Source organism: Plasmodium chabaudi (genome assembly GCF_900002335.3).
Source record: "Plasmodium chabaudi chabaudi strain AS genome assembly, chromosome: 5".
NCBI classification, from domain to species: domain Eukaryota; phylum Apicomplexa; class Aconoidasida; order Haemosporida; family Plasmodiidae; genus Plasmodium; species Plasmodium chabaudi.
This window is the reverse complement of record NC_030105.2, coordinates 440,500-466,480: the sequence shown is the minus strand read 5'-3', so window position 1 is coordinate 466,480 and position 25,981 is coordinate 440,500. Positions and strand designations below refer to the sequence as shown.

General features: G+C 23.7%; 9 protein-coding genes across 9 annotated transcripts; 5 read left to right on the top strand and 4 right to left on the bottom strand.

Moving 5' to 3' along the window:
• Nucleotides 1-64: 64 nt before the first annotated feature.
• On the top strand, nt 65-2,006 carry PCHAS_0511800 (meiotic recombination protein SPO11-2, putative; the record flags this gene model as incomplete). The annotated part of the gene is made up of 9 exons (XM_016800150.1): nt 65-107; nt 232-360; nt 483-523; nt 656-739; nt 823-883; nt 1,012-1,074; nt 1,215-1,339; nt 1,457-1,549; nt 1,638-2,006. The coding sequence occupies 9 exons, from the start codon at nt 65-67 to the stop codon at nt 2,004-2,006; spliced, it is 1,008 nt and encodes a 335-aa protein (XP_016655189.1).
• Nucleotides 2,007-2,118: 112 nt separating this feature from the next.
• PCHAS_0511700 (conserved Plasmodium protein, unknown function) lies at nt 2,119-2,627 on the bottom strand (the record flags this gene model as incomplete). Its single annotated transcript, XM_732460.2, has 2 exons — nt 2,119-2,161; nt 2,452-2,627. 2 exons carry the CDS (start codon nt 2,625-2,627, stop codon nt 2,119-2,121), a joined length of 219 nt encoding a protein of 72 aa, XP_737553.2.
• Nucleotides 2,628-3,318: 691 nt separating this feature from the next.
• PCHAS_0511600 (DNA-directed RNA polymerase II subunit RPB7, putative) lies at nt 3,319-4,075 on the top strand (the record flags this gene model as incomplete). Its single annotated transcript, XM_732717.1, has 2 exons — nt 3,319-3,567; nt 3,791-4,075. 2 exons carry the CDS (start codon nt 3,319-3,321, stop codon nt 4,073-4,075), a joined length of 534 nt encoding a protein of 177 aa, XP_737810.1.
• Nucleotides 4,076-6,250: 2,175 nt separating this feature from the next.
• On the top strand, nt 6,251-7,857 carry PCHAS_0511500 (merozoite capping protein 1, putative; the record flags this gene model as incomplete). Its single annotated transcript, XM_016800149.1, has 3 exons — nt 6,251-6,260; nt 6,566-6,807; nt 6,964-7,857. 3 exons carry the CDS (start codon nt 6,251-6,253, stop codon nt 7,855-7,857), a joined length of 1,146 nt encoding a protein of 381 aa, XP_016655188.1.
• Nucleotides 7,858-8,611: 754 nt separating this feature from the next.
• Nucleotides 8,612-10,213, bottom strand: PCHAS_0511400 (mitochondrial ribosomal protein S22 precursor, putative; the record flags this gene model as incomplete). Its single annotated transcript, XM_016800148.1, has 1 exon — nt 8,612-10,213. One exon carries the CDS (start codon nt 10,211-10,213, stop codon nt 8,612-8,614), a length of 1,602 nt encoding a protein of 533 aa, XP_016655187.1.
• A 1,653-nt stretch (nt 10,214-11,866) lies between these two features.
• On the top strand, nt 11,867-13,849 carry PCHAS_0511300 (U3 small nucleolar ribonucleoprotein MPP10, putative; the record flags this gene model as incomplete). Its single annotated transcript, XM_731232.2, has 1 exon — nt 11,867-13,849. The coding sequence occupies one exon, from the start codon at nt 11,867-11,869 to the stop codon at nt 13,847-13,849; it is 1,983 nt and encodes a 660-aa protein (XP_736325.2).
• A 1,882-nt stretch (nt 13,850-15,731) lies between these two features.
• PCHAS_0511200 (conserved Plasmodium protein, unknown function) lies at nt 15,732-19,097 on the top strand (the record flags this gene model as incomplete). The annotated part of the gene is made up of 1 exon (XM_740104.2): nt 15,732-19,097. The coding sequence occupies one exon, from the start codon at nt 15,732-15,734 to the stop codon at nt 19,095-19,097; it is 3,366 nt and encodes a 1,121-aa protein (XP_745197.2).
• Nucleotides 19,098-19,527: 430 nt separating this feature from the next.
• Nucleotides 19,528-20,388, bottom strand: PCHAS_0511100 (biotin--protein ligase 1, putative; the record flags this gene model as incomplete). The annotated part of the gene is made up of 1 exon (XM_738724.2): nt 19,528-20,388. The coding sequence occupies one exon, from the start codon at nt 20,386-20,388 to the stop codon at nt 19,528-19,530; it is 861 nt and encodes a 286-aa protein (XP_743817.1).
• A 1,091-nt stretch (nt 20,389-21,479) lies between these two features.
• PCHAS_0511000 (40S ribosomal protein S2, putative) lies at nt 21,480-22,644 on the bottom strand (the record flags this gene model as incomplete). The annotated part of the gene is made up of 2 exons (XM_016800145.1): nt 21,480-22,208; nt 22,582-22,644. The coding sequence occupies 2 exons, from the start codon at nt 22,642-22,644 to the stop codon at nt 21,480-21,482; spliced, it is 792 nt and encodes a 263-aa protein (XP_016655186.1).
• Nucleotides 22,645-25,981: the final 3,337 nt, after the last annotated feature.

Below are 25,981 nucleotides of genomic sequence, written 5' to 3'. Positions count from 1 at the left end.
TTGTTTTTGTTAATAAACTTTTTTATTTATTTAAATTTAAACTGATTTAGTATTCTCATCAAAAATGATGAAATATAATGCTACTGACAAGGAGAAAATTTTTGAAGGTTATTTATTCTGTTCTTTCTGTCTATCCTGTTTTTGATACAAGCAAATTGTATATTATTACAACAGTTATTTCAAAAAAAATAAAAAATAATAAAGCTTTTTTTGTGGTACTAACTTTTTTAGCAATAGAAGATTTTGTTCTGTACATAATTTCATGGCTACTAAATATTAATGTTGATATATTTAAGAATGACGCAAATAAAAAATATTCGAGTAGCATTTTGGATAAAAAATTGGTCAAGCTAAGTCGAAGTTATACCACTTTCATTCGTTTAGTTTTTATTATTTATTTTTTTTGTCTATTTTTGTATATTTTTTTGAAACCTTGTATTTTTCATTATTAATAAAATTTTAATTGTGTGTGCATTTTTTAGTTGTATCCGTTGTCGAGCTTATAAATAATATGATCATTCAGGTTAAAATAAAAAATAATATTGTAAAGTACATATATTAATGGATAGCGAAAGTTCAATATTCGTACTATCTTAACCACATAATAAGACATTAACTTTTTTTTATTTTTATAATTTTCATTTTTTATAAAAAGAATAAAAGCTGTACACAACGAGAAATTTATTACAAACTATACAACATTTTCAACGAGCAATGTCAAACCAATAGGCACATAAAGGTAAGCTAATAATTGAATATACCAATTATTGTTCACATTTTATCCAATAAAATTTTTATGAAACAAAATTTGTGGCTTTATAGGATGTCTGTGCTATCCTAGGATTCCCAAGATCGTCCTTAAATATTTACGCCTCTGAAAAAGGTTATAAACTTGCCCTATTTTTATATATATACGTATAGCATGCATTAGTAACTTTCGTTATAAGGCATAATGCTACAGCGGGTAGTTTTAGCAAATTTAATTATGTGAAAAATATTATGAACGTACAGGCTGTATAGCTGGGCTTCTTACACTTAAAAAGAGAGGAGAAATCTTAAATATAAGCAATATGGGTATATAATAATTAATAAAATGCGAAACAAAATACATGCACATAAAATAGTAAGACTATACATATGCACATGCCCATGCTTCACCAAATTAAGTATATCATACGAAAGGATATTGAATTGTTTTAATTTTTTATGAACAGAATATGGTTTAATGATAAATGATAATCTTTTAAATGTGGACAAAGTAGAAAGTTTAGCTCACTATATACTTATCGTGGAAAAATATTCCCTTTATCAAAAATTGTGTGAAAAAAAAATGTGGAATGTACTAAAAAATGATATAAAAAATGGAGTAGTATAATGCACACATATTTGCAAACATGTATATTTATAACAAAAAAAAAAAAAATAAAAATATTATTTTGTGATAAACGATTTATAGACTCTTCCCTTAATTTTAATAACTGGAAAAGGATTCCCAGATTATGCAACAAGGAAAATCATATTTGATCTTGTCAATTTATTTCATTTAGAGGTTAGAACATAATTATTGTTTTATTTTTATGTGACTTCAAACTGTGCATGTGATTTTATGAATTTCTCTTCCAACTTTGAATACTCAGTGTGTATATGTAGGGGACTATGACCCATATGGGATTCGAATATATTTAAGTTATAAAGAGGGATGTAAAAATAATCAAAATGCTATATATCCATGTAAGGATATAAAATGGATTGGGATGTGCTCGGAAGATGTGAATTTTTTTCCCAAAGAATCGCTACTACCATTAAGTATGAAAGAAAAACATGTTATACAAAATTTACTAAATGATAAAAATTTATATTATAATTCAAAATTAAGAACTGAAATTTTTGTAATGAATGAAAAAAATGTAAAGTTTGAAATTGAAGCTTTTGAATATGTAGGGATGGAATTCTTTGTTAAAAATTATTTGATACGAAAAATTTTAAGAAAAGAATGGTTGCAGTAAAAGGGGGCTCATACCAAATTATTGTCGCCTAGCATTTTTCATTTTAGAAAATTTATCACTTTCTTGCATAGCATTACAATGAGTATAGTAAAATTGTATTTTTTTTCTTTTTTTAAAAACTGTCATCCTTTAACCTTCTATTATCTTGTATATATCTGAAAAGTTAATTAAAAAAAACGAAGCAAATAATGTATTATGTCTTATAAAAATTGGATAAAACAATTTAACAACTTGCTAAGTGTTATCAAAAAAGTTAAATTTTTATTTTCTACAAACACATATATATATGACAATTTAAAAGAAAGAAATGGATGTGTAATTATAGACTATACAAAAGGGGTGACAAATATGGGTATATATTACATAAGTCTGTTTTGCATTTTTTCATCTTTATTATATTCCTTTGAACTATTTCAATAGTATAATTTCATTTTTTGGGACTAACCTGTTTATTACTTTTGGTGGTACACTATCTAGTGAATATTTTTGTATAAATTTCGGATTCATGATAAATGGTTTATTTTTACAATACATAAAATAGGGTAGCATATTTTTTCTTTGCCCATTCGTAAAATATTTCCTGACATATTTACAACATTTTCCTGCAGTAAACCCCATCATGCAATGATTCTTCAAGGGTATATTTTAAATATGTGCATATTTGCCTATTTTCGCAATGACATAATTATACATACTGATTATGTAGCTATAGCGTTCCAAATAGCGAACATACGACATGAATAGAAAGGGGGGGCAAGACCTCCAAATCTTAATAAGTCATTATATAGTATACTTAAAAGTGATAGATAAATAAGTAGGTAATAATTGATGCATGGTATGATAGGGCCAAAACAGTTAAATGGCATATACCCCATAAACATATATAATATAAATATTTTTCCTATACCATATTTAAGGTTATATTTTATATAAAAGTTTTCATAAATTTATTTTAACTTTCCAAAATATATATATGCGCAAATATTTTTGTTCTATACTCTTTTATAAGGCTCCGAAAAATAGGAAATTCGTGGGATGAAAAAAAAAAATAAAATGATTCAGTTTAAGTATAGTTATTGAATATTAAGTTATTTTTTTTTTTTAGCCATATTAAATATATATAAAATAATTGTAATGCTGTAAAGTTATATATTTCATAATACCCTTATAATTCCAATTTTTTGAAAAAATAAGAGGGGAATATATATATGAAGGCAAGGATGCGAGATAGTAAACCCTAATTCTTTTGTACCAAATGATGAATATTATTTAAATACTAGCATGCATAAATTGTATAAAAAAAAACATTAAAATGTATTTTGTCATTGAAGAGTGGAAAAATGTGATTATAAAGCCTAGCCAGTTAGGGCCTAAATATCAGCAGTATATTGAGGATATGCTAAGAAATAGTATTGAAGGTCAATGTACTGAAAAATATGGATACATTATATGTGTGATTAGGATTATGCATAGTGAACCGGGAAGAGTTCAAGATGGTACAGGAATGATTGTAGTTAAAGTCAAATATCAAGCAATAGTTTTCAAACCATTTAAGGATGAGGTATTGCTTAATTAAATAAATAAATAAAATGCTTTATTTTGACGTATTTATCATGAGATGTATATTTTTTTTACCAAAATTGTATTACATAATTATAGGGTGTTTTCACACTTTTTTATGTCTTTTATTTTAATGTAGCTATATAATATGTACATAAAATTATGCACTGTTCATGTAAAAAGGTATATATTTTTTTTTCATTATTTTTTTATGTAAATTATAGGTTCTCGATGCAATCGTTACGGACGTAAATAAATTGGGTTTTTTTGCGCAAGCAGGACCATTAAAAATATTTATATCAAGAACTGCTATTCCCAAATATTTTGAATATACGGAAGATGCGCATTACCCTTGTTTTTCATCAGGTAGCCATAATATAAAGCCACAAACAACGGTTCGATTAAAATTACAAGGTATACGATATGATTTATCAAATATGTTTGCAATTGCTACTATTAATAATGAATATCTTGGATGTATAGAATCAAATACATTGCAAGTTATGTAGATATGCTGATATATTTACACTTGCCTATGTATGCAGATTACTAAATTATACCTTTTTTTATCATATATACTTGCACACACATTTATAGACCTGACTGTACATAAATATTATCATTTATTTATTATATATTATTGTTTTTAGCTATATTTTTTTTTTTTTTTAAGCATGTTAAGTCTATCTTTTCAGGGTGTCACTATACACACGAAAAGATAAAATAATGAGTTAAATGTGAAATTTTATTTTTTTAAAAAACTGATAAAAAAATCATTTTTAAAAAGTATTTTATCATGGTTTTAAGTTTAAAAGGAAAATAACAATATTCCTATGTAGTTCAAATTGTGTATACATGTTTTTTTCCTCTGTCCATTGGTAGCAGTTTGCCAAAATGAAATACATAATTATGCACACGTCACTAGCATGACAGTACAGACAAATAAATAAAAAATAAATGAAAATATGAAAGAAACGAAATGGAATAAAGAAAATGGAAAGGAAGAAAATGAAAATAAAGAAAGGGAAGAGAAAGAAATTAAACTATTATAACAATATTTGTGCAAATATTCGATTTGTCAGGTAAGTACAAAATAGGTAACGTATAAAATTTTTGGCTACAGCAGTTCGAAAGACAATTTTAATTAAATAGAGGAACAACAAATGCAAAGCAAATGACTATTTTATTTGTGTCTTTTTAGTTAAAAAAATAGTTTTTATTTTATTTATTATATATCCTATCGTCTGCATTCCATATTATTTACTATAATTATATTATCGGCAAAAAGTATGTAATTTCCAATTGTTACCAAGCGATAATTTTTTACATGCACAATAATAAAAAAATAAAAACGAAATGTTTTCTTTTTTTAATAGTGTACACATGACAATTTCACGAATGAATAACGAAAAGTGGTATTTAGATATGTTGAAAAAGTGTGAAAGCAAAAAAGTTATATGAATTGTATATATTTATATAGTACACTGATTTATTATGGCGAAAGTAATATATATATATTCAATAACCAAAGAATAATTGTATTATAAAAAATGGTAGTGGTTTTGTTTTTTTTTTGTTTTGATTATTCCCAAACGATAGGAAGAAACAAATTATATTAACAGTTTTGAAAAAAAATATGTAAAAAGAGTAAACGGTATAATTATTGTAAATATATGAATGTCCAACGGATATATATTATATGCATGCTAAGTATTAACCATTTTGTAAATTTTTGAAATATTGTGTTACAACAAAAAAGAAATGTTTTTTTAAATAAAAAAAGTATTGTATAAAAATAACATATTATATAACATATTAAATTTTTGGCAAATATTAATGTGATATACAAGTATGTGTACGAAAAAGACGAAAATGAAAATCTATTCTAAAAATGCAAAGAAAAAAAAGGTAGAAAAATAAAAAACGATAAAATAAAAAAATGTGGAATGAAAAAGATAAAAAAAATTGCATAAAATATTTATATATACATATCAGAAAAAATCTGATACATTTTGAAAACAATATTATTTTATAATTTGATAACCCGAGTTTGCATTTTTTTTTTAAAACATTGTATATATAAATATATATTTAACAAAAGGAGATACGTGCATTATTAATTTTATTTATTTAGTATATATATACTATCTATAAATACAATATTTTTATAATTATAAAATTATATATATGCGTGTATGTATGCATTTATTTATAGTAAGTTATATTTTTTTAATTATAATTTTCTACTTTATTAAAAATAATAGTGCGAAATCATATATAATGTAACAAAAAAAAATATAAAATATAAATAAAAAATATGATAATATTTAAAAATACTATGCGCAAAAAATTATAAAAGAATTATAAAATTAAAATATATTTCCATTTTATTTTCAATTATTGTTTTTTTTCACTTTTTTATAACATAAAAATTTGTACTTGAAAAATTTTTTTTTTATTTTTGAAAAACATAGAAAGTATAAAACTTATACATGAAAACAAAATAGTATAATAATAATAAAATAATCAAATAAACTTTTTTTAACATTTTTTTGTTACAAATTCTAAAAAAATCGAATATTGTAAGATGTATTTTATTTGATATTCTATAAAATATTCTGATTTTTTATTGACAATAAATATTTATATTTTTTTTATTATACATTTTTAAGACTGTGGATAAAATGATACAAAGTAAGAATTATAAAAATAGAAAAACCATTTTGTTGTGATTTTGCATAAGTTTAAATTGCGAATGCAAATTGTGAATGTAAATTATAAACAATATTAGTGTGACATATTCTTTTTTTTCAACAATTTTACTAAAACGTCAAACTTCCTTCCGTATACTACTTCCTCTTTCTTTACGTCTGAAAAATGTTTAACACATAGACTATTCGAACGATTCATTTCGTAAATGTTTTGTTTATACACTGTCTGTATATGCTGATATTTTGACATATATATATATTTTTTTTTTTTTTTTTCCTTTTTTTTAGATACTAAGTTATCCGACGAAATTTTAGCTATTGAATTACAAAATGACCAGAATGAAAATACAACTTTAAAAGCTGAAATTGAAAAGCATAACGAATATAAGGGAATTGCTCTTTTCATTTACCCAAAAGCAAACACACCAGGTTGCACTGAGCAAGCAAAACTATTCAAGGAAAAGCATGAAGAGTTCGTAGAAAACAAGTATGCAGTTTATGGTTTGTCTGCAGACAATGCTGAGAATCAGGTATGTCAAGAGACGCGATTTTAGTCATGTCTTCATGAAGAGTGCTACATCTGTGCCCCCTACGTTTTGTGCCTTCACATGTGTTCGCATGTTTTTACATATTTTCACGCGTTTTCACACGTTTCACATATGCATGTGCTTCCCTCCCCTTTGCAGTTAAAATGGAAAAACGACCTCGAATTGCCATTCACTCTTTTGTGTGACACTGAAAAAAAACTTTTAAAAGAAATCGAATGCTTGAAAGAGGGTGACAAAATTATAAGATCCCATGTTGTTATATCTAACGAATCTACTGTGTCTTATGTAAAGAAAGGAGTCAAGCCAGCCACATCCTGTGAAAAAGTTTTAAACTTTATTATCAAGGGTGAAATTGATGAAACCGAAGAAAACGAAGAAGAAGAAAATGCTGAAGAAAATGCTGAAGAAAAAGCTGACGAACAAAATGATGAAGAAAAAACCGGTGAAGAAAAAAACGAAGATGGACAAGTTAAAGAAGAAGAAAATGCAGATGGTGAAGACAAAAAAAGTGGAAGTGAAAAAGGAAAAGCAGCAAAAGCTTCTGGAGCTAATGCACAAAAAAAGAAAAAAGTTGTAAAGAAAACTACCAACAAAGCTAGCGGTAAAAGTGCAAAAGGAAAAAATAATAAAATGGTGAAAAAGTCTGGAAAAGTAAAGAAAGAAGTTAAAAAGAAATTGATCAGCAAAGCTCAAAAGAAAATTGACAATAAAAAATCTAAAAATAAAAATAATAAAGGAAAAATGGTTACTAAAAAAGATGGAAAGAAAAAAGCCAATGTTAAAGATGAAAAAAAAAATAAAAAAAATGCAAAAGGTGGAAAAAATAAAAATGTACCACAAAAAAAACAAATGAAAATGGCCAAAGGAAATAAAGCTGCTCCAGCAAAAAATGCAAAGAAAGTTCAAAATAAAAAAATCGATAAAAAAGCACAAAACAATAAAAAAAATATTGGCAAAAAAAATATTAACAAAAAAAACGTTAGTAAAAGTAACGCTAAAAATACCATGAAAAAAACATTAAAAAAAAAGTAAACTAATAAAACAGCACATACTTGATGTTATTATTCGATTTTGTATATATACCTTTTTTTTTTTTTTTTTATAAAGAATTTTTTATAAAATATTTTTAATATTGAAAGCCATTATATTGAAAAAAACAGTTTGTTATTATAGAATTTTTATTGGCGTCTACCGTTTTTTTTTCTTTTTTATTTGAAATGTTTTAAACGAACATTGGATGAACAATTCGTATATTTTATGTGTTATGAGATTGCATATATTTTATATATGCATAAGTTGTGAATATTTTACTTTTATTTATGATAAATATGTAGTTACCTTTATGGGGGTGGTGTCTACATCCACAATTATATATATATATATTTACATTTTTTTACACGTATGCTTTATAACTATATATTATAAATATTTGAAATCCTCCTATTTAATGTGTGTGTGTTTCTTGCTATATGTTTTTGTTTTATTTTTTTTTTTTTTTTTTTTCCATTTTGTATATATATATATATTATATATATATATATATATAGGGGTGGGCATATATATATATTTTCTAAAGCAGTTATATAAATACAATTTTTTTTAAGGTATATTATGAAATTTTATCTTTGTGTTTTTTAAAACTTGGATATGCTGATTTAACGAATATACAAAGTAAAGTAAAACAAAGACAAATAAAATTGAAAAAAAAAAAAAAAAAAAATACAAAATTATAGCTAGCCAAAATATTTATGGCTAGCTGAAAAGGTTAATAAATAAACAAAACAAATTATGAGGTGTAATATTGAATTGATCGGGAATTGTAATAGGCTTGAGATTTTGAGTCAACTACTGATTTAATATTTGATCTTCTTTTTTGTCTTAAATATAATCGATATAAAATATTTTTTGTAGATTCGGGAGTATATAATCTGGCATCAGGTCTACTAATTCTTTTTGTAAATCTCCATAGGTCGCCCCATAAAATTTTTCTGGCTTTTTTATAGCCATACCCTTTTAAGATAGTTCCTGTTTTTGTTTTTAAATTGGAAATTAAAGAAGAACTTTTTGTAACAACAAGTCTTTCAAAATTATATGGATACGAACAAACATCAAGTAATACATGCTTTCCAGCTTTAATTGTAGGCATAACAACTCTAGGCCAAAAAAAAGATTTTTCATGAGCTGTTAAGGCTTCATTTTCGGAATTATATTTCGTTCTTGGACCTTCACATTTTCGTATTACTAAATATGAAAATTTTTCTTCATCGGTATTTTTCATTTGCCTACCTTTACAATAAATATGATGAGATAATCTAAGGGTACGTTGAGAAAAATGACACCAATCTTTTCCTGTTAAGGCTAGTGGGCATATATTTTCATGAGGGCATGGTGATATTATATGAAATTTATTATATTTTAATTCAGTAATAAACATTTCTCTTATTGAATGTAACATACGAAAACCAGTAGGTGTTCCATTTTCAACAATAATTAATATTCCATTCTTTTCTATTTTATTCCATATATTTTGTATAAATATATTTCTTGAATTATAATCATATAATGATAACAATTTATGTGATATAACAACTAAATCAAAGGAATCAAAATTTTCATATAAATGCATTTGATATTTAACATTTGGTATATTGTCAAGCATATATTTTGATATGGATGCTAAGTGTTGTGATGATTCAACGACTAATATTTTTTCATACAAACCATTATAAACTTCGGAAAATGCAATAATACTAGCAGCTGGTACTGCACTATAATTTAAAATATTTTTAGGTGAGAAATCAGGGACCCTTATTTTTATTTCATTAAATATTCTATACATAATTCCATACGTTCCATTAAAATTATGTAATGTATATGATATAGATACTTCAGGGAAAAATGTAATATTTATTTTGTGTCTTGAATCTTCAGCATGTGTTAATGCTACTTGTTCAATTTCTTTTGATTTATTTTTATATTGTGATATAAATTCTTTTAAACATTTATATGATTTTTTATCAAGCATTTTTTCAATTTTATTTCTTTCTTCTTTTGTTTCACATAATAATTTTGATGGAAGTACTCTTGGTAATTCTACACAATTTCGGCTTGTTAATTGTTTTGCCATATATCTTCCTAATTTTTCTAAATCTTTTTTTTTTACAAATTGTTTGGCTAGATTATGTAATTTTTGCCTTGCATGTTCAGGTATTTTTAAGGTCTTAAGACCTATCATACTTACTTTATCAAATTCTTCAATTTCTTCTGCACTTAAACTTTGACTTTCTGAAATTTTATCAAATTTGAATCCTCTCCCTGAAATTGTTCTTCTTCCATCAATTCGAGGAATACCTAATTTAACTAATTTTATAAATCCATTTATTTTCATTTTATTTGTATTTTATTATAAAGATTTATTTATTTTTATTCCTCTCAAGCCTATACATTGGTTGGAATAAAAAACTGGAACTCTCCCATCATTGGTTTTTCCATTATTTGATTATATTCGATATAACACACAAATCTATGTCTTAATAGTTAGCACATATATAGTATGTACATTTTGGCTTATGATAAAAAAAAAAAAAAAATTATAAATTTTCTATTACTTTAGCTAGCTAAACTTGATTAATTACTAAAATTTTTTTTTTTTACATTTTTCTATTATATAATAAAATAAAAAAAGGATTTCATGTATGTAGTAGAAAAATGGTATTTAAATAAGGATTTAAGAAGATAGAAATGTGTCAATTTTTTTTACAAAAATAATTGATGTTATTTTGGTTGACATATTTTGTAGAGCAATTCATTTATGGCTCTCTCTTTTTAATTTGGAGTAAAAGTATTATTTTTTTTATTTAAAAATTAAAAAAAAATAAATATCGGAATGTTTAAAAATGTACAAAAAATGGCCTTATATATTGAATACAGTTTTAAATTTATTGTAAAAAGAGAAAAACGGAAAAATATGGCTACTGCTTTATTTATTTGTGTAAGCTGACTAAATTATGAAAGTGCATACACAATTTGTATACGAAGTATATATGAACATATTGTATAATATAATTTTATATGGAAATATTTTATAAATATATATATTTTCTTTAATCATATTTTTATATTTCATACTTATCCATACTTTTAGTGTAAGATATACATGAATATTATAAAATGTTTGTATTGGGGATAGGTCTAAATGTGATAGTAGTGTTAACAGTTTAATATTTACATTGTTGTATATGTTCAAAAAAGGGAAGCAAAATTGAAGCGATATGAATATGACAACCTATTTGAATTCTTACTTAATAATATAACTTTTTATACTCTAGATATTAAACATGATAGGTACTTTTGTATAATTGGACTGCCCATACAAGTAGTTACAATTTTTATTATGCATATGTATGTTTGAAAATGCTGTATATGAAGAGAGAGTATTATTTTTTTAACTGTTTTAATAATTATTTTAAAAATTTTGAAAATAAAATAATGTTATTTTTATTATATTAACTTTCAAATAAAAATATATATTTATTTTATTTTATTTATATATGCAAATTTTGTAGCAACATAATTATAGTGGCGTTGCAAAAAATATTCCAACATAATTACCTGCATATATTTTATTATAGCTGTAAAAAAAGTAAAGGAAAAAAAATAATTTTTTTTATTATCAAAATTATTTATTCATATATATTTACATACAATATGATATTATTTTTTATATCCTTTTAATTTATTATTTTTTAAATAAATATATATTGAATAAATTAAAAAAAATTTTGTAGAGTATGTAAAATATAAAAGCATGATAAATGTTTATAAAACAATGTTATTTATTTAAACGCATTTTGTAATTAGTACGATTTAATTATATTACAGAGGAAGTAAAGAACTAATATAGAAAAGTGTTGAGGCTTGGTAGGATATACAAACTTTGGTTATATAAGTAAGGGGATAGATAAAAAGAGGGTGGTACATTTTTAATGAAATAGTTGATAATGTTATAGAAATTTGAAGGAATGTTAAAATATGTCTTAAAATGGATGAAGTACGAATTAAAAAATATACGGACTTAATTAGTTCGTTTGAAAAGAAAAGTGAACTTGAATTAAATTCAAAAAAATGTAATACAGAAGATAAAACAAATTTATTAGAAATGATTGAATATTTTTCAAATACTTTAGTTAAATATTTTTACAATGAAAAAGAAATGGATGATATTTTAATTTCCAACTCGGATTTAGATTATGAACAATTATGGTATTTTATTGAATGTTTAATAAAAGAAAAAAAGCTAGAAAATTTGTCAACTTTTTTTAATAATTTTGAAAAAAAAATCGATAAAGAAATTGAAGAGACAAGGGAAAAAAATGGGAAAAAAAAAATTAAAAAAAAAAAAAAAAAAGTTAAATTTTTAGATCAACAAATGGACCAAGGCAAAAATACAAAACGACGAAAAATTACCAAATCTGAATCACCAGGAGAAAGTGAAACGGAAGAGGATGATGATGATGAAACAAAAGACGAAGACAAATTTTTTAACTATGAAGAAATGCAAAAATTTGCTAATATAGAAGATAATAAATTTGTAGATAATTCAGATGAAGGAGAAAGTGATAACTTATCTGATGATCTGGATTTAAACCAGTTCGAATTGGAGCCCAATCAGGGTGGGGATATCAGGTACTCCGATTTTTACAAGGGGGAAGATGAGGAGGATGATGAAGAAGAAGATGACGAAGAGGAAGAAGAGGATGAAGAGGATGAAGAAGAAGAGGATGACGAGGAATATGATGAGGAAGAAGATGACGAAGAAGAAGATGACGAAGAGGAGGACGAGGCGGGGAGCGCCGACATGGACATGGAGATGCATGCGATGGCACAGAATAAAAGTGCGAAGTCAAAGAAAATGAGAGAAGAGGCAGATAAGCGATTGGAAAGAGACCTCGAAGAAATGAACGAATACACTAGTAAATATTTTGATGAAGAGACAAGTGAATTTGAAAAAGAAAAAATGGAAAAAGAAGAAATCGAAAAAGAGTTAGTTGCGAAAAAACATTGGTCATTGATAGGAGAAGTAACTGCACAAGATCGTCCAAAAAATAGTATACTATCATTAAATGTAGATATTCCTAAAGTAAATACACATAAGAATGATACATTTTTAAATAAAACGGTGGGTAAAGATTTTGAAAGTGATGAAGATAATGGTGAGTTAAATAATACAGATCGAAATTTTATAGATAAAAAAAATATGTTAAATGAAGAAATTGAGCTAGTTGTAAAACAACGAATTAAAAATTTTCTTTTTGATGATGTCGAAAAAAAAAAAATAGAAGATTTAGAAATATTTGATAATGAAAATAATAATAATAATGAAGTAAATTTTAATAATTTAGATTTTACGAAAAGTAAATTAAGTTTAGTTGATGAATATACAAAAAAATATGAAAATGAAATCAATAATAATATGAACGGTTCATCAAAAAATAAAGAAATTAATTTACAAAAAATAGAATTAATGAATTTATTTAAAAAAATTATGCATTCATTAGATTCTTTATCTAATTCATATTTTATACCAAAACCTGTTTTATTAAATGGGCCTAATGAAAAAATAGCTACTTTACATATTGAAGAAAATACTCCAATTATTTTATCAGAAAAAAATAAAAAAGCACCAGAAGAAAATTATGCACCAGGTCATGTAAAAACATCTAATGAGATGTCCAAGCAAGAAAGAAAATCTTTAAGAAAATTAAAAAAAATGAAAAGAAAGAAAAAAATATTAAGTCAATTCAAACAAGCCCAAGGTGGTAGTACTGGTGGAATTGCTGAACTCCAAAAAAGAAATAATTATCTCATGGATAAAAATAAAAAAAGTAAAGAAGAAAAAACAAATATAGCTAAATATGGTGTATCATCAAAAGATCAGTTATTACAAAAAAAAATCAAAAATAAATATGATTATAACCAGGGTATAAATAATGCCATGGCTTATGACGCTGAAAAAAGAAAGTGAAAATTTATACACATATATAAGTATGCTTGTCTTTGTCCTTTTTTTTTACGTATATACGCATAGGCATATACCAATACACGCTCATATTGTTGTGACGTGGAAATTTTTGGTTAGCATTTCGTTAATAATTTTTAACGGTTTTTATATCTTGTTCATATTTTTTTTGCTTTTTTTATATCTTGTTCATATTTTTTTGCTTTTTTTTATATCTTGTTAATATTTTTTAGCATTTTTATACAATTTTTATTTTATTCTTCTATTTATCTTCAAAAGAAGCAACACAGTCTCGTGCTATGCATGTTGACACGTGACTATTTTTTTACTAATTTGTTTTTATCAACACAATTCAAATTTTGTCAAATTTAAATTTCATTTTTTACGACATCATAAAAGCAAGGTTTCACTTCATATTCATCATAAGGTCGATAATGTAGTAGTAATTTAATATGTATGGGAAAAACGTGTGTATAAATTATTAACATGTCAGAATTATTCATATGTATATAGCTCTTTTAATTTGCTCTCTTTCTTTAAATTAAAATTAAGTGTGTATTCCTTTCATTACATATTCAGTATATACCCTTTTCATATAATTTCACACTGTTCAAAAAAACAAATATTATCTTCAATAATATGCAATCGAATTATTTTTTATAAACCTTAAAAGTGTGTCAACATTTTGTTCTTTTATTTTTTCTTATTACAACACACAATGATTATATATTCGATTATTTATATTTTTTTATTGTTTTTATATTTTTTAATATTTTCTCAGCCCGTTTGCAGCTGTATTGCACGTGGTGTTAACGACAAAATTGTTTTATGCTGTATACATACATTTTTTATTTAGCATATATCAACAGTATGGGGGCGAACAAATAGTGGCGCATACTCATGTATATGTATATGTATGTATACATTTTTTATCTTTAACGATTTATTCTTACATGGTCAGGTTAAACAGTATTCTCAAGTATCGTTATTTTTTTATTTTTTTTTTGGATTTCCTTTTAAATATTATTCTTGTATCGCTATCCCCTATAACTAATATGCCTCTGTAAAATTATAATACATATATCCTATATTTACACACATATATTTAATCTATATTTATGAATATTTTTGCACGTGTGTATATTCTTTGTTTTCTTTTACATTTTGTTCAGTATTGGTTATAAGGCTATAGCTGATCATTACATAAATAAAATAATACTTATATAAAATTAAAAAAAAAAAAAATAGTTAACAATTTTTGTGATAGAACAGCCACCTGTTGCCTTTTTGCTTATGCAACCCTTTTTGGAATTTATAAAATATCGTTCAATTCTTTTTTCTTTCATATTATTCTACTTTTTTGTTTTTTATTTTATTATATATTTTTTTTTAATAATAAGTTTAATTAAACCTATTTATTGTAGGAAGGCAAATATATAAAACCTACGAATACTTTTTGACACACATTTTTGTACTTAAAAAGCAGAAAATTTAAAAAAAAAAAAAAAAATTTTGTAATAAAAGGAATACGAGAAAAAAAAATTATAATAATAAAACAAATATGCATACAACTATATATATGATTTATTATTATTCGTATTATTCTATGATTTTTACCTGACCATTTAATTATTTGTTCATTTATTTTTTTTTCAAGTCTATATATACATATGTTGTAAAGTAAGATTAATATTTTTCACAAAGTTTACAAAAAAACACATACTGTTTCAATTTTAACAATATTGTAAGTCTTACAAATAAGTTATTGATTTTGATGCCAACATTACCCGCACTTGCAAATTATATTGTGGATATAAGTAGAGTATTTTTTTTTTTTTTTTTTTTTATTTAAAGAAAAAATAAGTAGACTTGTAATGATATTATCAAAATGGAGACTCACAATATGAGCAATAAAATTAATGAAGACAGCGGTAAAATAATAAGAACAAATTTTAATGAAAAATCTTTAGGGCCTGACTATGGCAAAAATTATATGAATACATGTAAAGAATGCAATTCAAATAATTTTAACAATACTAACTTGAAAATATCACAAAATGAAATAAATACTAAAATGTACTTGCCAAAAGAAATTGATAATGATGATGCTCTAAAAGAGATGAACAAATTATGTAATAAAAATTCTGAACATATTGAACATATTGAGAATCGATACTTTTTTTCGTTAGACAGGAATAGAAATATGAATTGTGATAATTGTCATAACGAAAGTAGAGATAAAATAAAAGAAATTGATAAAGATACTTTCTTTTTTTTAAAAAATGATGAATATCGTAATTGTTTAGATGCAGAAAATAATTACTGTTGTAGTGATTCTAATATAGTTACACAAAAAATTTATGAAATAAATAATTTTAAAAATAATGGACATGAAAATATAAACAACATAAATGATGATACAAATCGAATCTACTTTTCAAATAAGTTAGTAGACCCAATTGATAATACAATTATAAAAACAGACAATATTAGAAAAAAGGTTCATGAAATATATATTTCCCATTTTAAACATCCAGAAATTTATAATGTTCAACCTGAAAATAATTTTGGCGATTTATTCACAAGTTATTATACGGATTGGGATCTTGAATTAAGAAATATCAAAAAAAATGATAAAATAAAAAAAATGAATAATTTATCTAATATTGAAAGTAGGGCAGATGTAAAAAATGATCCCATTACAGAACTGCCTCTAAATATGGATAATAAAACTTTCCAGGATATTCCAAATTCTTTACAAAATATAAAAGAACAAACATGTACATATACAAATATGGATAACATTACTGATAAAAATAGTGCGTTCTCTATATATGCATCTGATAAAATGAAATATGAACAATACAATAATAAGCCCAAAATTGTTGAACCCTACCACAGATGCAAAGATAAGTTAAACACAGATGCAGATAATAAAGCAATGAATATAAACGAACTACATAATCCACATTATGATATAAGAAATGAGAAAAAAGAATTTGTAAATATAAATAATAATGATACTACCAGGATGGGATACAAAGATATGCCACTACACTTACATGATGTACATACATTTAATGAAATCGCCAAAAATAAATTTATTACAAATGAACATTATGAGGATTCTAAAAAAGTGAAAAATATTATGAACAAGTCAGAAAATAGTAATATTATTTATGATAACTCTAATAATTATATTGAAGAAACAAAAAAAGGGATCAAATGTTTTAAAAAATATGATAACTACTATGGTTGTTCAAATTTGATGAATCTTAAAAATGATATACCAAATAAAGGAAAGAATGAAAGTTGTATAAGTTGCAATAATAGCTGTATGATGCAAGAACCAATAGGTAAACATGATGAGAAGGAAATTAGAAATTTAAAAAATTATAAATCTGGAATTATATCAACAATAAAACATTATAAGAATGTAGATACTGAACAGAAGGTAGGAAAAAATAATTTAATCAATGAAAATAGTCTATATAATATGCAAAAAATATATTTAGGAAAATGTATTGGAGAAAAACAAGTAAATAAATTACCTATACATAATATAGTGGGACTCAAAAAAGAATCCAATTCGGTTTTATGCCCATCCTCAAAACCTTGTGTGACAAGCCAAAATAATATCCATTTTATACCCCCTAATGATATTACACTATTTAAAGGTAATAATATTCCTTATTATAAAATAAAAAATAATTTAATAAAGAAAACGAAAAATATGAATGATAATACAGAAAGTGAAAATATAGTTAAAGATGAGAATACAGATAATTATTTTAGTAGTCGATTAAAAGGCGAAATTAGTAAAATCATACAAACGAATAAAACTACTCGAACCTGTGCATATTCACCTAAAGCTGCATCTAAATATAATGGTATAAATTTATTAAAATGTTTTAAAATCAATTTTGAAAAAGGGAAGTGTCTACGAATTGGAAATAACCATAGTGTTGTAAGTCCTGATAAGCGACAAGAATTTATTATCAAAAAAAGAGGATACTGTAAAAATGAAGAACCAACAGAAAAAAACAGAAGCGAAGAGAATGGAAACAATATGAAAAGTAACTTGCTTGAATCGGTTGATGCTTTTTTTCACAATTTTAGAAATAATTCAAATCCAACATATAAAGAAACAAATAAGAATCACCATTTTAATAACGAGCCATTTAAAAAGGATAAGACATTAGAGGATAGTTTGAGAATTACAAAACATGGAAATAAAGATAAAATTATAAAAACAGAAAAGAATGACAATAGTGGAAGCGGGGAAGAAAACATAGAAGGTTTAAATATTTCCAAAAAAAATGATATTAAAATTTATAAAGAAATAAAAGAAAAGACTGAAAGTAGTTATATAAATAATAAAGAGGAACAATGTAAAAATGTAAAAGACAAAATAAAGCCAAATTATTGTGAAAAAAAAAATAAAAATAATTTATTAACTAATGAAAATAAAATAATAAAGGAAAGTAATTTAAAAAATTATAATATCAAAGAAGATTCTGAAAAGATTTTATTAACTATACAATGGAATGTAAAAAAAATATCATTATTATGCTCAAGTGAAAATAATTATGTTGTGTCTCCTGAATTTAAAACAGAAACAATTATTAATGATTTTTTTATATTATTAAATATAAATAATAAAATAAATTCATCTTATAATAATTATATTGATTTATTATTTTCTTATACTGGATTTTGTGATATAATATATTCAGTAACATGTGGAATTTACAAAAAAAAATATTGCTTTTACAACTATTCTACATTCCCTTGGTTTGGTTATAATAATTGGGGTATACTAAAAAATTGTATAAATAACGATTCGATATCTATTAAAATTGACATTCATGAGATTATAAAAAAAAATAATAATGTGAAAGATGTTTATATAAATAATATTATTTCTTCATTTAAAGGGAAAGAAAATCCTGTCTATTTTAAAACAAATTTTAATGAAACAGGAGGCCAACTAATTAATAAAAATGCTGATAAAAAATGCAATCTCTATGATCAAACTCATAAAGAAAATAAACTAGACTCTGAAATAAATTCACATATATGCCATTTAAATAGCAAAGTACTATTAAACCCATCATCTGAAGCCACTAATTATTACAACAGTTTGTGCAGCAAGTATATTAATCCAAGTAATAAAAAAAACACATGTACAAACAATAAACTAGCGAATGTAGAGAAGAAAAATTCACCTTTTTTACCACTATCAGATTATTAATCTGTAGAAATATGAAGTTTTATTTCTTATTATTACATCGTATATATTGTAACCAAACATGTTTGTTATAACTTATAGTTCATTTATTTGGCTACCTCCCAATTCGCTACATTTTTTTTGATTTTTTTTCATTTTTTCTTATTTTTTCAATGCTATATGAAATGTGCATACAAATAAATGCTATTAAATAAATTTATTTTTAAATGTGGAATAATACAAAAGTCCAAAACGAATATATGAATATTTCACTTTTTAAAAAAGGTTTACTGTCATATGCAAATACTTTTCATAGAAATGAATAAAATGATGTCCCTATATTTGGTATATCCCTATTAAGATGAAGAATATGCAAATACATATATAGTGCAAAAAGGGACATAACATTTTCAATATTAAACAGTTAACAAAAATATAGTCATGGGGAATAGAATTAGGATCCTCTATACAAACGTAAATGACCAGTGTTTGCATAAATTAGTTCATTGTGATCATTTAGTAATATGATTGAACCATCATGTAATATCCCTTTTAAGTATCCAACAATTTGATGATTGTCTTGATCTATTATAACTTTTTCTCCCTTATATAAAAGTCTAACAGTTATATATTCTAAGAAATATGAGAAATTTTCATCTCTTAATTTATTTATAGATATAAAAAAATGGTTAATTAATTTTTGAATAACTTGTTCTACTGATGGTATTAAACTAGAGACATTATAATCTTGTTCTAATTGTTTTTTTATTGATGTATAATTATTTGATAAAATATTATTATCTGTTAAGTTTACATTAATACCTATTCCAACAATTACACAAACATACTTTTTTTCTAAATCAGGAAATTCATCTAAATAAAATAAATTTACAAGACATCCTGATATTTTTTTATAATCAACTAAAACATCATTTATCCATTTAATTTGTGTTAATAAATGAAATTCTTCTAATGTCTTACTTATAGCAACAGTACATGTTTGAGCTAGGCAATTTATTTTTTGTATATCCTCAATTTTCCATAAATTTATAATTGAAATAAATACATTTCCATTTTCAGATATCCAAACTCTATCGACCTTATTTTTTGTATCTCTTGTTCCGATACCATTTGTTTGAGAGTTACAACTAACTATTATCATATTTTCTTCATTCTTTAACTCACCATTTTGTATAAACAACTTCATATTTCTTTTGCAGTATAACTGTGTAGAATCCAATTCATCGAAATGCACGTGGCGTGCATTAAACTTTTCATAAAATCGTTCATACTGCATTGCATTTTCTTTCTCCATTTGTATTATTCTTATAAATTAAAAAAAAGTATTAAAAATTTTATTTATTTATTTGAATATACAGAAAGATAAAAAAAATATATAATTTGATACAATGAAAATTGTGTAAGTATGTTTTTTTTTTAATATACATACCTTTTTAAGGTTTTAAAAATTGCCACTTTAGTAGCCATTTTGTTCTCTATTTGATAGGTTAGTTCTGTATGCACATGTGGTCGCTATTTTCGCATATAGCTAGTTTATTTATGGGTGCAAAAAATAAAGCATTCCATTGTAAAGCAACATCATTTCTTAATACACACATTCATGCTTCGTATATTTCGCCATTTCTTTTTATCATGAAATTTTCTACATATATAAATTTACGCGATTTATAAAAATTAACAATTTTAATATTAGTGTTGCACACTCAATTTAAATAAAATAGTTCAGAAATTTTAGCTAGTTAAAAAAAATACTTGATAGCATTAACAGGTCAGGTAAATTTATCGAATATGCCATAAGAAACGTAATGGTTCGCTATAAATAGTAAATTTTACCTGACTTTGCAATATATTTATTTTAACTAGCCAAATATCACCATATATACAATCATTGAACAGTTAATAGGCTTATGATGTATGTAGTAAAAAAATTATACATTTTTATAATAAAATATTCATACTTTTTTCTTTCGATATTTTTTTGTTTTTTTATAAATAAATATTTACTATAATTTTAGTTTTATGATTAATTTAAAAAAAAAGTTTAATGATATGAAATAAAAAACGTCAATAAAAAGTTAGTGTAAATTATAGGGTATATAAAAAGGGACTTAAAAATATATAAAATACGCAATTTTTTGTAATTTTTAAGACCATAGTATTTGTTACAAATGTGTTTTTTTATAACAATGTATATCTAAACGTGTAATATTTACTCCTATATTTATTTTTTGTTTTGTTATTATTTTTTCTCTTGATTTCTTTTATGTAATTCACATGATTTGTCTCGCAAAATTTGGTATGATAAAAAATTATTTGGAAGGTATAAGATATTATGTACGTGCTCAGAATACTTCAATGTTTGAAAAAGAAATTATGGCAATTTAATTACCATTCATCAACAGCAATTGGGTTTTTCCATTCTTCATTTGCATTGTCATTCCAATCGTCTTTTTTATTCCAATCATCATATGGTGCATCAGTGGCATATTGGTTATCAGCTAAATGAGGAGCAGTAGGTGTAGCTTCTTCATTTGCTAAATTTTTTAATTCAAATTGTTCTGGATCTCTCCATAAGAACATATCAACCATAACATCCCATGCTTGAGATCTTGGTATGGATCCCTTTAAATATAAAACTTCTTGTGCTAATAACCAGTACATTAATGCAATTGATTCTTTTCCTTTATTGTTACATGGAATTGCTATATCTACGTGTTCTAGTGGGGAATCGGAATCACATAATGCTATAACTGGGATGTTTGCATATGCAGATTCTTTTACTGATTGTGCATCAGTTCTTGGATCTGTTACAATTAATAATCTTGGTTCTATAAATTTTTGTATAATTTGGTTAGTTAACATACCAGGGGTCCATCTTCCTGCAATTGCTTGAGCACCTGTATATTGAGCAAATTTCAAAACGGCTCTACTACCAAATGGCCTTGCTGATACGACAACAACATCAGCGGGATTGCTTACTGCTACAATAACTCTTGCTGCTAATTGTAGCTTTTCGTATGTTTTTGCTAAATTTATTATATGTACACCATCTTTTGCTCTTGTATATACATATCTTTTCATTTTGTTTTCTAAATTTTTAGTTCCAATATGAACCTAACAAATTAAAATGGATCAAAAAAAGTAAAATCATGTGTACATGCTTATATATAGTAATATTGCTATATCACATACGCATAGCGTAATATGCATATGCTCGTATAATAAATACAACAAATATTTGCCACGCTTGTATACGCATTTTTTTTCTCAAAATATGCGCTGCCCCATTTTTTTATTTATTTCGTTTATTTTTATGCAATAGGGTCAGCACGAATATTTATGCATACAAATGGTTTTGTAATGCATCATAAAGAAAAAAAATAGAAAAAAAAAATTCATATAGCTACATATCATATATCTCTATAAAGCATGCTTGGTTTTATATACGTTGGCATTTTTTTATTTATTTTAAAGTTTATAAACTTACTTTACAAATAAGCATTTTAGCAATGCTTTCTTCCTTAGGGGATTGTACCTTCTTATTACTCATTTTGAATATATATTTTTTTAAAGTATTTATATTATTATTAATAATGGAAATTAATTATTAAATATATATTTTGGCTATTCAAATAGTGTATGAACAATACCTATATTATTTATTTATATTTATTATTGTATTAAAACAATTAGCACAATACTATAAATTAGCTTGTATCTTTTTCTATATAATGATAATTAATTTTTATACTTGATCATAAATATATTATATGTATATAATTATTCTCATTTATCTAAAACATATATTTTTGTGTTTATTTTTTTAAATCATACAAAAATTGTAAATCAAAAATATATTGTTACATAGGCATTGCATATATATTATTTATTATAAATATTTAATTATAGATTTTATTAAAAAAAGAAGAGCAGTGAAAAAATGCAATAATATAATGTACATATATATTTTTTAATTATTATATAATACGATAAAAAAAATTGAGGGAAAAAGGAATATAAAGCGTTATATTATATATTTAAGTGTATACATAATTATAGGTATATATTATTATGATATATTATATGCATATCATATTATTTTTGTATAGAAAATTCATAAAAAACGGATTACCTTGGGGGGCACGATACAAAGTATTGTTAATATATTATTAATAATATATGCCATAATTAAAAAACTTTAAGCAAACCGCACGTTATTTTACATATTATATATAGCTCTTTAAATATTTAAGTAATATTATAAAAAAACAGAATAAGAAAAAAAATTATAATATATATGGGTATATACATATAATGCAATATATGCATGATGTTATATAAATTTTTCCGTTATGCTTACATTTTCCCATTAAATATTTTATAAGGCCTATTATATTTTTCAACGGGTAGGGGTGAATTGAGGGGTCCCTAATACCCTGTATATTTTATATACTGAAAAAATAGTATTATTTTTTATTTAGCCATTTTTTTTATGACTGTTCAGAATTTTTATCATTATAATTATTGCTATTACATAACTTTTAAAATATTTCCAAATTATTTATGACTTATACATAATATTTTTTCAATTAAAATAAGTTATATATTTTTTAAAAAACCTATTATTCTTCTTTATTAGTTATGCTATTTTCATAATACTTAATTTTTTTAAGGTATATTTTTATAATATAAATTTGGAAGTTATAAAGCATTTTACGTATAACAGCTTCAACCTTTAAAAATATGTATTTTTGGTAAATGGCAATTTTGGGGATATTAAAAAATAAGCATCATAATATGTGTATATGTATGGTATACCCTTTTAATTACTGAAGTTATAATTTTAAGTATGGACAAAAAAATAATTGTCTCTTATTTTCTTTATTTTTTTTCACGTGGTCATATTGGAAATGTTTTTGATAATAAATTTTACAATCATAATTATATTTTTTTTTAAATAAAATGGGTTAAATAAATTATTTATTTAAATATAGGGACAATTTAAAATATATGTTCTAAGCAATAAACCAGGTATACAACAGTGGTGTTACATATGTGGAAACGGTAGTAATGCATGCTAAAAAATATATCTTTCAGACTTATAAAATGCGGTATGGTTATATATAAATAAATCTTTGTGTTTTTATACACTTAAGATTCGAATAATTTTAAGGAAAACCATATTTATTTTTTTATTATTACTTTTTGGGATGTAAATGAAAAAAATATGATTCGAAAGACATGCAGTATATTATTATATTTGCTGACATTTTTAATACCTGTATGTTATATTGTCAGAAAAAGTTTCCCAACCAATAAAAAAATATATTATAAAATTTAGCTTGACAACTTTAAGACACACACATATATATTTTTTTTTCTTTAAATGTTACATTATTCGAAATATAAGAAAATAATTATATAATTTTATACACCTTTTTATTAAACTTTTAACAAAAAAATAAATTTGAAAGTTTTATTTAAACACCAGCAAATGGGTTTCATTTTTCCTTTATTTTTTGAACAAGTTAACAATTTAAATTTTCTCAAATTTTATATTTTGATATATAATAAAATATTCAAGGAGTAAATCAAAGGTTTATTCATATTTATAAAATAGTCACGATGTCTCATTATTTATCAAAACAAAAACAAATGAAGTACATTTATTCGAAAGGCTTCCTTAGAAAGGTATATAAAATAAAATAAGGAAGCTATTACCAAAGAAAGTGTGTATAATAAATATATACATTTCCTTTTAATTCAATTATTATTTATTCTACATTATTATTTTTCCTGATTTTTCTTTATTATTAAATAATTTATTTCAAAAAATGTTTGCAAAATTGTGATTTTATTTTGTTAATGTTGTTAAGTTATGGCATTCCATATTTTTGCCTAAAATGGGAATTGTCGATTTTTTTATTAGTCTTTAAAATTTCCTTACAACTATTTAATTTTGTTCTAAATAAAAATTGTGCTTTACGTGTTGCCACTCTTTTTATAGATATTCGAAAATTATTTTTTTGTTTGTAAATTTAATTAAATACAGTTTTAAAAATTGTTATTTCTTTATTTGTGTTTTTTCTTTAAAGAATGTAATATATTATATACACGTGGAAAGGCGCTTAAAAATTTTACAACAACATTTTCTAGCGACAATTTGTTCTATACAATTTTATTTTTATTTAAGTTTTTTCCAATTTTTTCAAGTTTATAATTTATATAACCGATTTAATTTTTATTATATTTTTTCAAAAAAAAAAAAAAAAAAAAACACACACAATTTTATGTATATATTTGGCTTGCTATTTTATTTTTCTTTAAATTGTAGACCCTAAGGTATATAGTCAATATTGTTTTAGTGGATGAAAGAATTAAATCTAAATCCTTGTTATCAAAGTATATAAATTTTTAATAAAAATACAGAGAATATTTTTCAGTGTAATTATTATTTTTTTCATTTGGATTTAAGATTTTTCAATAAATTTAATACAATTTATTTTTTTATATTTTTTTATATTTATTTTTATTCCGCTCATTTTTTTTTTTAGAAAAAATGCTCCCACACCCCCCAAAAAAAAAACAAACATAAAACGAAAATCTGATTACACTTAAATAGTTTAGGAAACTAATGTAGAAGCTTATAAAACATTGTGAAAAGTTTTTACACACAAAGAATTTATATTTAAAAAAAAAAATAATAATGGAAGCATATATGAGAAAGAGATAGTGTGTGTACATATCAGTAAAAAAAAATAAACTCAACTACTTATATTTGTCTTTCATATTTTGATATATTTAAGATTTATACTGTAACTTAGGGGTTACAGATTAATAATTAGGGTAGAGAGAATTTAACGAATTATTTACAAAAGCAGGATATA